This window comes from Anoplopoma fimbria, chromosome 2, assembly GCF_027596085.1.
Source record: "Anoplopoma fimbria isolate UVic2021 breed Golden Eagle Sablefish chromosome 2, Afim_UVic_2022, whole genome shotgun sequence".
Classification (NCBI taxonomy): domain Eukaryota; kingdom Metazoa; phylum Chordata; class Actinopteri; order Perciformes; family Anoplopomatidae; genus Anoplopoma; species Anoplopoma fimbria.
The window spans coordinates 14,512,857-14,524,855 of record NC_072450.1 but is presented as its reverse complement, the minus strand read 5'-3'; the positions used below and the strand labels follow the sequence as shown (position 1 = coordinate 14,524,855).

General features: G+C 40.3%; 2 protein-coding genes across 2 annotated transcripts in view; both read left to right on the top strand.

Annotated features, from left to right (window-relative positions):
- The first annotated feature begins 176 nt into the window (after nt 1-176).
- On the top strand, nt 177-4,912 carry tfb2m (transcription factor B2, mitochondrial). The gene is made up of 10 exons (XM_054617927.1): nt 177-338; nt 882-1,234; nt 1,748-1,931; nt 2,195-2,286; nt 2,453-2,606; nt 2,782-2,930; nt 3,304-3,393; nt 3,667-3,726; nt 3,832-3,980; nt 4,187-4,912. The coding sequence occupies exons 2-10, from the start codon at nt 947-949 to the stop codon at nt 4,374-4,376; spliced, it is 1,356 nt and encodes a 451-aa protein (XP_054473902.1). The 5' UTR covers nt 177-338; nt 882-946; the 3' UTR covers nt 4,377-4,912.
- A 325-nt stretch (nt 4,913-5,237) lies between these two features.
- Nucleotides 5,238-11,999, top strand: part of cnsta (consortin, connexin sorting protein a) — a 20,021-nt gene continuing 13,259 nt past the window's right edge. The window contains exons 1-4 of the mRNA XM_054617826.1: nt 5,238-5,304; nt 8,999-9,087; nt 9,407-9,790; nt 11,042-11,724. Of these exons, the coding sequence (XP_054473801.1) occupies nt 9,075-9,087; nt 9,407-9,790; nt 11,042-11,724 (1,080 nt within the window). The 5' untranslated portion in view covers nt 5,238-5,304; nt 8,999-9,074. The remainder of the gene's footprint in view (nt 5,305-8,998; nt 9,088-9,406; nt 9,791-11,041; nt 11,725-11,999) is intronic.

The following is an 11,999-nucleotide window of genomic DNA, read 5'->3' as shown; positions in this document are numbered from 1 at the left end:
TCAGTGTGTTTGTTTTTATTTTTATTAGCAATGTATATACTTCTAGTATTGCGGGAACAACACGTTACTTGTTCTTTATTTGTTTTTTGCATTCGCATGTTAGCATGAGGACTTCCGGGATTGTCTCCCTGGGTCTCCTGATTGGCCGGAGTGGGAGTCGCCGGTCTATGACGTCAGTTAGATGCGCCTGCAGCACCACGAGAGTTGCAAAAACATCTAACTGGGGTCGGCTACTCAATGTCACAGAGTTAGACCAGCGGACAGACAGACAGACAGCAGCCACTGTAAAATCACCGATGTCGTTACATTTGGATACATACAGGATCATCTTCAATAAGGTATGTCTGTGTTTTCACAGATGAAACGACATTGAAAGCATTTAGTTGTAAAGGATGTTAGCGTACGGCTAGCAAGTCGGCTAACAACTTGTGTAATGTCAGTACTATGGGACTGCTCAACGCCTTCCTGTAACAGATTGAATGCGAGGTTATTTTGTACGTATTGGCGAATTCATGACCAAAGTCTGTGAATCTACGGGATGTAGGACTGTTAGGCCGATAGCATTGACCCATCAAGTTTACCTCCCCACGTGCCAGTAGAACATACTGGACTCACTTTGTCATATGGGTGTTTTTGTATTACGATATTATCTTAATCACATAAAACATTTTTAACGCCTGTCATTTAGAATTTCATCCACGATACCTGCACTTTAAATACGTTAGTAAAACGCCAAGTTAGCTTCTAAAACAGTTCTTGAGCGACTATTCTTGGACTCTAGTGAGTTACCCAAATGTCATATAATGATAGTAATCTATGTTGGTCATTGCCTGCTATTTATCTTAACATCTCTGGTCTCTTTTCCTCTCCTTTCCCTCTAGGCAATGACCTCTTGAGGAGGTCTCCCATCCTCCCTCCCCTTGTCCTCTGCAGTTACTGGTCCACCATGTCTACCCAGATATGTAGAGTGGTGGAGCTGATGATGCGCTCTGGTTGCTGCTGGACCATCAGAAGTAGGTCATGTTTGCAAAAAGCAGTGTTGGTCCCTGTGGGTCATACTGGCCTTTGCGTCCCAGGGGCTCCTATGCTTCATAGAAGGGCCTACAGCCTGGACTCTCTCTCTACGGGTCCTGGTCGGCCCACACTTGGTCAAAGCTCCCAACAGCCTCGTGCAGAGAGGACATCCCCCTCCTCAGCACTCACACACAGGAACCTGTCTGCTGTGGCTGTACAGGTAGGCAGTCGTCTTTGATCATCAGCTTACTTTTCATCACTATGGTCTGATATTCTGTTTTATACAGGTGTTTTCTCTTTATTGTTGAGGCACATAACACATAGAATGTGCTCAGACCATGCACTCAGTCAAAATATTTTGCCCCCAAAACTGTGATTAGCCCAGATGTTGACACTTTTTTTTTGTTGTATTCTTGTCCATGCCGAATTCTAGTTTGCTCTATTCTGTTACTGTCTGCTGCCACAATCCTCAAAGTTTGCCTCAGGGACCATTAAGTTTTAATTTAATTGGTTTCATCCTAATACACCGTATAATTCTTGAGGTTTTCATGGCTACAAGAACCCCTTTTGTGCGAGGAGAAAATGCAAGTATTGATAGAAATCTTGAGTATTGTGCAGTAAACTGAAAAAGATAAAAGAGGAAAAGAGTAACAGTGGCTCCCAAAACTATGAACTTTTTCACATATGATATCAATTTGTTTAACTCTCTAAGTGCATTTCTGTCTTCCTCCAGGGCCAACGTCGTCCTCTGTGCCGATATGACTTCCTGGACCTTGGAGAGGTAGAGGAGAACGTACGCCGTGCTCAGGCCTGTAAAAAAATCAGACACTTCATTGTGGACCCAGACCTGGCTGAATTGGTAACACAGCATGTAGGAGCTGAGGATGCTAAAAGTGTTATCTTCGAATGTAACCCAGGTATGTATTTAGACAATCTTTAAGTCAGTGAGAAACACGGAGAACCTAATCACTGATCTTTTTTGTTCTTTGGAGAATTCCATTGGTGTGTAACTTCAATGTAATTTGGCACAAACATTGACAAACTAATCAATTTATTTATGATTTGGGTGAAAAATAGAAACATTTGTATATTTATGATTTATAGTTATGGTTTGTCAACATTTTATCATTCTTGTCTTTGAAACTTCTTCATGGGTTTTGTGCGTGTCTCTCTTTCTTAGGTCCTGGGGTGTTGACTAAGACACTGCTTAATGCTGGAGCTCAGAGAGTTGTTGCTCTTGAAGGGGATACGTTCTTCCTTCGTGAACTACAGGTAACCTAAACATCTCCACTCTTCAAACGACTTTTTGTATCTTAACCCTTAGTTCTACTCTCATTTAAATTATCAGACGTTATATCTTTTAGATTGTATTTGTTCATTTAATCCATTTTCCCTTATGTAGCAGTTAGTCAAATAATTTGATGTTTTCATGTTGTAGGAGTTGGAAGGTCGTCTTGATGGTCAGCTGGAAGTGGTTCACTGTGACTATTTCAAACTAGACCCCATTGGCAGTGGAAACCTTAAACCACCTGTCATGTTTACTGACAAACTGTTCAATGACCTGGGAATATCAGAAGCTAGCTGGACTGATGGTGAGCAAAAAAAAACTAAGATACGGCTGTGTTGCAAATTCAATCAGTCACACATACATACACACAAAGCATCAGTGTTTTTTTTTGCTTTTACATATAACACACTGAACTGAATGAACACTGTGAATTTAATAGATAATGTATTGGTAATGTATTCATGCCTGTGTCTTTCTAGACATCCCAGTGAAGGTAGTGGGCGTCCTGCCTCTGCGTAATGAACGTGGCGCGCTGCTGAAGATGGTTTACGCTTTGTTTGAACGGCTGTCTGTCTACAGATATGGAAGAATAGAGCTCAACCTCTTCATAAGCGAGAAGGAATACCAGGTAAAAGAACAAGAGCATTTTAACCTCTGCATATGTAGAAATGAGAACCAGTTTAATCCCAGAGTCTAACCTATACTGAGACCGTGGTTACACTTGTCTTTTCAATGCGTCTTTTGTGATCAGTTGCGCCAGATCATAATCGCATTGAAAAGACAAGTGTAACCACACAGCCTTAGTTACTGCTGCAGCTGTCGGTATAATCATCAGCTTAAGAGATCTGCCCTGAAAATCGTCATATTGCTGCTGACAACACAATCACTAATTGTAACTGAGGGAGACTTGTGTCTGGTTACTTAAATTATTTCATAATCTGATTGTGTGTTTTTCTTTGATCCGTGTGTAAAATATATAACATAAGTTATTTCTCCATCAGAAACTGGTGTCACGTCCAGGTGAAATGATGCACTACAGAGCCTTCAGTGTCCTCTGGCAGATGGCCTGTGATATTGAACTACTGCACAAGGTACAGTATGAGGGAGGGTGACAAAATACATTTAGGTGATTATGTAAATGTAATAAAACCAGTAAGGCAGACATTTAAACTGCTGTTTACAGCAAAAAAAGTATTAAAAAAAAAGCATGTTAGTGTTTTTGTTTTATGATACTTCCTTGAAACTAATGCTGGGGATTGTGCTACTAAAGCTTCCATGTTTGCACCTATTTTCAACATAAAGAGGGTAAATGTGATTTGAAAGAGTCTTTTAGTTGTCAACCTCCTGTTTTTTTGTCTGTCCAGGAGCCCTGGGAGTCATTTGTGAGGTCTTCAAAACAGAGAGTACCACTCTCCAAGGGCAAGGTAAGGAAGAGAGGAAACTCAAAAACAAAAACAGTGTAAAGTTGATTTGATATTGTCTATTTATTAAAACCTCTCCCCTCATCCTCTGCCTCTTTCTCCCCTTAGCTTCCCAATGACCACTTGTGCCTGGTGCGTCTGCGTCCGCGGGCTGATTTGTTCTCTGCAGGCCTCACTCCTTCTAATGCTTCAACTCTGCTGATGATGATCAAACAGTGTCTGGCAAAGAGGAAGGTCAAGCTCATTGACAGGCTCAAGTAAGCAATGAACACGTACCAAGCTATTGAGACAGGCGCATAGTAAACACATTGTACATGTTGCATTAAAGAACTGCTCTTGATCTGTCTGTTAGGCCTCCACTAAGTGCATCCATACTGTAATGGTATCCTAGGCTGTTCCAGTCGACAGGTCTTCTACCTTGTTTTCCTCCTGCTTATTCTCCCTCTCTCATGTCTTCTCCTAGTCTGTGGTCTCCAGATAGTGGGAGTAAGCTGTTATCGGAGATGGGCATGCCGGAGGACATACTGACAGGCCACGTATATCCAGAGGAGTATCTACGACTGTTCCAGCTGATGGACAAGAGTCAGGAGTTCACACAGAGCTGGCTTTATGAAGAGATTCTGGAGAACACACAGAGGGAGGGTTGGGGCTAAAATATAGGCACACAGGTCATTGTTATAGTTTTATACAAATTGTTACTTGACAAGTAACAAAATAACAGACATGCATATTATAGTGATAATTTAATGTAAAGAATAATAATATAATGTGTGATGTAATAAAACCGGGACACAGAAGATGCGTATATGCATACATGCATATATACATACAAGAACACAACAACTAGTAATTAGTGAGATGTTTATGAAATGGATGCAGCAGCTCTCTGCAGTGAAAAGACTAAAAACAAATGTTGCAGAATAAAGGTCTGCATGTTCATAGTGGCTGAAAAAATTGCATCATGGTTGCAACCAGGTCATGCAATGATATTTAATTTTCAGAAATGTGCATATTACCGTATGATTGATGCAAATGCAGTTTTGATGATGCATTTTAGTGTGACAGCAGTGTCACAAGGTGGTAGCAAGTCTTTGTATTTATGTAAATGTATATCACTTATGATTTGAATGTCTGAAATGTCATGTTTTATGGATTGTGTAAGCTGTGTGTGTGTAATATGATTTGTAAGAAAAACATTAAATCAGATTTTTGATAAGAAGTGTGTTTTAGTTAATGCTCGAGTCTATCTAAATATATTACTTTTCTATCCTGCTTGCACAAGGCCAAGTCATGGTGCTTTATGAGGTTAATCACATAATATGTATCTAATATATGTCATGAAAGCTGAACAAATCTATTGATCAACACCACAAGGTGAAATAAGGTCATCTTTAAGGAAAGCACAGTATTAATAATATCCCTGCCTAGCCACGCTCTGACAGAAGATGGCGACAGTGCGTCGGTGGCGTCGGTAGCACCGACCCTGACTGTCGGTAGGTCACACCTACAGTCACTAACGTTACAACAACACCCCGAGCCTGCGTGATGCTCGTCTCTACCGTTCAGCCGACCTGTTCAGCCGTAAGTACCGTGTGACTGTGTCGTGTCTGTAACGTTATTCAGGTGTTGATAATGATCTGGAAAAAAACCTCGAGGTGTAACGTTGTATTTTAAAGGTTTTTCTCCGGGGTTTCGTGGCCAGATGTGTCTGCCATTACTCTGCTAGCTCACGTAAGTTAGCTATAGCAACAACTGGTCTGTCGCCGCAGCGGTATGAATGGCTGTTTATCTACAGTTAGCGCAGGCTGTCAATGGAACGCTCACAGGCTGTGGCTGTGGCTAATCAACGGTTTCCTGGCGATTTGATGAGGCAGTTAACGCCTGTCAAACGCGTGAGCCGTAACGATAGCGACCAGGCTAACGTGCTGTAACGTTCCATGCTTGACCGTTGACGCTCACATTCCAGACGTTTAATAGGCGTTAACGTTATTTAGATACTAATCAGCCAACGGTTACGGCGTCAGTGTCATGGTGGAAATGAGGGTCACTAGTCGGTGTTTTAACATGGGGACATCGACTTATCTGTCATTAGTTAACGCTACATATACATGGAAATAGTGACAACACAAACTTCTTCTTTCTGAACTGGTTTCTAACGTTACACGTTTGAACTGGTCACCTATAGATAACGTTAGAGACTTGCTGGCCTAAACTGGTGCCTTTGCCAAAACCAATGCCCCTCCTCTTTAAATGGCAAGGGTGCAATTTACTCTTTTCATTTGTAAAACGTCTTGATGTTAAACATAAAAAAAACCCAATCAGTGGCAGTTTATGTCACGTTGTTTTTAACTATGTTCCTGTCTGTCTGTGGCTCTGCTCTAGTGTCCTCTCACAGGACAGGATCTGCCTCCTCCAACTTTTGTTTGTCCTTTTGGCTGAACACCCACTCTGTTTGTCCCTTCTTCTTGTCTTCCATTATTCATGGTCCCCTGTGGAGTAGGGTGCAGACTAAAAAGAGGAGAGGATGGATGGTGGTATTGACAGATTGGCTCTGTGGGAGAGAGACAATAAGGGATACTGTGCTGTAAAAACAACAAAAAAAATACAACTCACAAAGCATTAGAACGATATAAAAAAAATGTACATTAACACCCATGTGTGTAAACTGAAGGACGTTATTGCATAAGTGTTGATGTCAGTTGTTTGTCCCAGGCTGGGACCATTTTATCCTCCAGAGGGACATTAAGAGCTTGGAGTAAGAACGCTGCAAAACAGCCTTTCATACAATACTTGCTTCTACTAGTATCTCAAAGCCATGTTAATATTGAGAAAGCAGACCTAGCTTCCCATTTTTTATATAAAGTGATATAGCGCATATCCCGAAAGTGTTGTCGCTTGTTTAAATATATAGGCAAGAGCTTATGCAACCTAAATGCAAGATGGTTATGTAATCCCATAGGTTCTCTCCAACCTTTGGAGACAGCAGTCCTCATTTGTTCATGGACTCATCTCCCAAGATATTTTTCTGTGACACTCGTAAGTGTAACCAGATTATTGTATGTTCGTCCCTAAGACTATTAATAAGAATGTGCACACAGGCAATCAAAATTGTGCTGGGTGTGGTTGTTCTTGTTTTTTTTTGTAAATGTTTGGGTTTAGTGTTACACAGGGAAATTAAGGTTTACAGGAAGAACAATTAGCGTCGTGCTGCAGGAAACCAGGACAGCTTTATTCCTCTGAGATAGGCTTTCATTAGCCTGGAATGGATGTGGGGGTTTCTGGAGGTTCTGGAGTGAAAATATCACCAACATTAGTAAAACAGTTGTTGGATGTGTAAATGAGTGATGATGAAGGATACAGACAAGCATATTCTAGCCAGGGATAGGGGATAAAGTCAGTGCAATGTTTTAAGAGGATGCATCTGTGTGTGTTTGTGGAAGGCATTTTTCATAGAAGTATTATAAATTCATTAGTAGATTATTTCTGTTTGAAAACATTAAAATGCACTGCTCAATATGTATATGTGAAAATCTGGAAACTCAAAATGATAGCCTACTAGTTATACAGTGCATGCTGTTAATGGCTGTCTCACTGACTTGAACACAGGTTGTATGTATTGTGCAGTCTTAAGTATTATCCAGAGATTGAATCAGTCAGTTTTTCTGTTGAATTTATTGCTGAGTCAACTGTGAACATAAGTAAGGCAGTAATGTAAAAAGTATGCTATTGCACAATACAGATTTAGGCTGTACACTGATTTACCAGTTTCACAACCTCCTGCACCCCATTGCACCCGCCCTGCAATAAATCCTATCTTTGGAGTGTTTTATACTTTAACTGTAGATTTAACCTATAATCATTTTTGAGGCAGAAGTTTGTAGAGTTGTTGCTTTGCATTGCACTTTATAGAGTGCTGCAGGGATGGCATATTTTTATAGTCCTACCCGAAAGTTTGCACTGCATTTGGAATCTTTTCATTGGATTTTCATCATTGTGCAAATATACTCTGTATAATCTAATACAGTTTGAATGGTAAATGCAATCCCCAGAAGTAAACAGATAAGGTTAGGCTAGAAACAAACTACACCACGGTCTCATGACTTCACGTCACAACCACTGAGCTAAAGGCGTTATATAGTGTTTAGTGTGATGTTGAGTAGTCCTATGTAGCTACTCTCTTTTTTTAAGACTTGTAAAAGCTTAAAACCCACAAGTGGGATTATTTACTGACGTATTTCATGTAGTAGAGAAAACATTCAAATCTCTTTTGTGAACCAAAGACCTTATTACAGGCATCTAACCAAAAACCCATTCAGAAACCCATTGTCTTCTAAACAAGGAAACAACAGGTGCAAAAAGGCTAACTCCTACTGTATGTAAATAGAGATGGACCTCATAATTTATTGCATCTTATAACTTTGACACTTGTCTCCCTTAGGTGTTTTACCAGTAATTTTGCTGTTACATTGTCGCTGTTCTTGCTCTTCACTTATCATAAATATTTCTACAATAAATTGACAGCACTGTAGCCAACTTGTAAATGTATCTCTCTCTCGCTTTTCTGTCTCACTGTCTCGATCTCTGTATTTATTGTTTAGTGGGTCTGAAAAAGGTTTTTCACATTTAAAAACCTAATTGTTTTAACAAGAACATTGTGAATCCTAAATCATAACATTTACATTACATTACATTACATTACAGTCATTTAGCAGACGCTTTTATCCAAAGCGACTTACAGGAGGTATAACGATATGACATTTAAATTTCCCTTTTGAGATTAATTTGTTTGAGCAAATAGACGCTGAAAGGTATTGTTATTCAGTTGCGGGACACTATTTTCCTTTAGATAGGGATGAAAATAATATCAACAAATGTAATCTTCTTCAGCCTCACCGTACAGTGTTAACAGTGGTATCTTAAAGGTTCAGGACTTGAACAAAGTTTTCAGTTGTGTATCTACATAATGCATTGTCATGTTTGTTCCTGAAGAGTTAATGAAAGTGTTCTGAAATCTCCGTTATGTTAAATCACAGTGTAAATTAATACATTTGTTTGTAGTATTACACTACAAGGAGTTGGTAGGACTGCTATACTTAAAACTATCTTTAATCCCTAGAGTTTTTGTTTTTAAACTCAGGAATGATGCTAAACTTGTTTGGTGTCTCTCCCTTTCCCACTCCCTCTCGTTTCTCTGAGTAGACTTTTCTCTTTCTTTCGCATATTTTCTCTCATTGAAATGTGCCTGTCTTTTGTCTCATTCTCCTTATCTCTGAAGGCTTGAAGAAGGGCTTATCTAATAGCCGGCGCAGACCTTCATGCTGAAAGTTCAAAGGTTGTGAGGGTGGTGCCTGATGGATCATGGTGGTGAGTGTTTTAATTGTCACTAAAGCATTACAAAATATAGGCTCAACATATTTAAGTACAGCAACCTAAAAACTACAATGTAAATACTAATTGAATGTGATTTATAGTGAAAATAACAGTAACTGAAAGCTGTTGAGAATGAGAAATGCTGTGTGCAATGTCTTTTCTATGCTGTGGTTGCTTTGTCTCAAGTTGCAGCTGACCTGTAAATATGGAGTCAAAGTCAACTGAAATATTAATAGGAATTCAGTTATTCTTTGGTGTTCTTACTTTATCAATTTTTGGGGGAATTTCACCTGATCCTTTATTTTATCTCTAGGTCAGCTTGAGCAGGAGGGCAGAGTAATGTCACAAGTTCAGGTGGGCGGGGCTGACCTCTGTGATAACCTTCCCAATCCTGACGCTCTCACTGCCCAAACCCGAAATCTCAACGAGACTAACACGCTCTCCCAGACTCAAAGCCTCTCTCCTTCACAAAAGGAAGAGGGAGGAGGGCTCTTCCAAAAAAACTCTGTCCACAACAATGGGAAGGACTCGGAGGAGGAGCGTGGAAAGGAGGGATGCAGAGAGGTGGATGAAGAAGAAGACGTTGATGAGGTCATGAAGGAAGAAGAAGAGGAGGAAGAATCAGAGGAATCAAGCTGTCAAGTTCGCTGCCAGTCTCCCGACACTCCAATGACAGATTCCTCCTACTCAGACTCAGGTAGAGAACATACACACATTACACATACATTGTCACACACAGAAATGTTTGAAGTTTTTGTTTCTTACTTCTTGCCTTAAGTAATACTTTTGATGGACATTTGGGGGCAGTAGAAGACCACAGCAAGCTAACAATTACACAGAGCTGGTTATTTACATCATAGCAGGATTTACAGTCATTTTTCTGGCCCCATGATAAATGAAAGTTTTTTCAACTCTGTTTTTGTCTCCTCCTGCCTCTGAATAAAATACATGACTGCTCATCTTTTTTCACTAGCTAGTCACTAACTTTCTGCCGCTTTGTCATCCCGCTTTGTCATCGGGTAGTAAAGAGTGGATTTATGGATCAATAAAATCAGTCAGCTGCTTTTGTTGGAAAAAAAGGTGCTGAAAATATGCGAGTGAGTGAGACTGAACCTTTAAGATGTCTGCGCTCTTCATGTTTACATCCCTAGTCACTTACAAAGACTATTAATACACTGCACGAAACACAAAGAGTGTAAAACTTTTGTTTGCTCACATGCGCTCTGCAGTTTCTAGAGCTCTATTCCATCAAAGGAAATCTATTGGCTTAGTTTAGCTTAGTATAAACTAACCACTCAAATCACTATACATAGAAGCACTAAAACACTAGAGAAAAAAATCAAAGCTCTCACTGCACAGTTCTAAAAAAAATACCAGCTTTTAAGTTGAGATGACCTAATAAGATATGCAAACTTATTCTTGGTGTACAAAGTCATCCATAACTTAGCTCTGCTGCCACTTGTAGCCTATAAACACAGAACAAACCAACACTAATCCTGTCACGGGGGGGTTTAGGAACCCTTTTGTAACACCTTGGCCAGGGGACTACAGATGGAAAAAAAACTTTTGGCTATTCTGGCTGTTTTTATACCATATTTAATAATTAACACTTCCCCTTCTTTCAAATAAACTAAACTAACTAAAGTTTATAGTTGTAAAACTTGTTAAAACATCTATATAATCTGAAGCAACCCATGGATTAGAATGTTTCATTCATTCCTATTCCTATACTCACATTTTATATTCTATATTACTATTTCTGGGAACTTAATCTTCTGAATGTTGTCTCCAATATAAATCATCAGTATTTTATTGTAACAGTCCCTTATACACCCCTGTCCTCAGGAGTTTTAGTCAGCTGTTTCTGAGTCAGCATGTTCACTCTTTCAAACTTAATCTTTCTCTCATCCCTCTATCTGTTTGACGCTGTCTTTCTTTTCCTCTGCAGCCAGTCTGTTGGAGACTCTGTATCCATTCAGCCCTGGGACCAGTCCAGAGCCTACATCCCCTGTCACTCCAGTGGTCAGTCCAGAAACTGCATGTCCCGCCAGTCAAGTGGAAATAAGTCAGATTGATGTCAAAGTGGACTCTCACAACACTGACTTAGTTGCCTCAACAACCGGGTCCAATACACAGGGATCCACCTTCACAACGGGGCGTATAGATTCTACTACAAAAACGTCATCTTCAGACACCAGCCCACCGGGGCCTACATGTATCACAGAAGCTGTAGACAGGATAGCAAAAAATACTAACTTCACTACAGGACATCTTACCTCATCCACAGAACCTGTCTTCACATGCGCCAGAGGGTTTCCCTCAACAGCAGAGACATTTACAGGACCTGCTTGCACCGAGATGCTCAACACTTCCATTGCTTCCTCTCCTATGAGTGCAACAGCAGAAACCCTTACCTTCACCACAGGGCCTACGACTACTGATACAGAATCCACCACCGCCACAGGACCTATAACCTCAAACTGGGAACACATTACCTCCACTCCAGTGCCCACTTGTTTTACAGTCTCCACCTGCCCCGCAGGGCCTATTCCAAGCCCTTCCCTGCTGGAGTCTCTGGAGGAGCTGGCACAAAGAGGAGATGATGCTCACCTTCCACAGAACCTTCACCAGGTAACTCTTCTTGTCTTATTTCTGGCATTGTATGTCAGATCATACAAGCCGTGCATCCCCACCAATCCTGGCAGTCACTCACCTTAACAGTTACTTTTGGTCTTTAATGGTTTCCTTCTTTTTTCAGTTTTCTTTCTGTCATTTAAGATAAGATAAGATAAGATAATCCTTTATTAGTCCCGCAGCGGGGAAATTTGCAGGCATAGAGTAAAGTGCACACGAGACATAGTAAGAAAGACAGATAAAAAAAAAAAAGAAGAAAAAAATTATAAAGT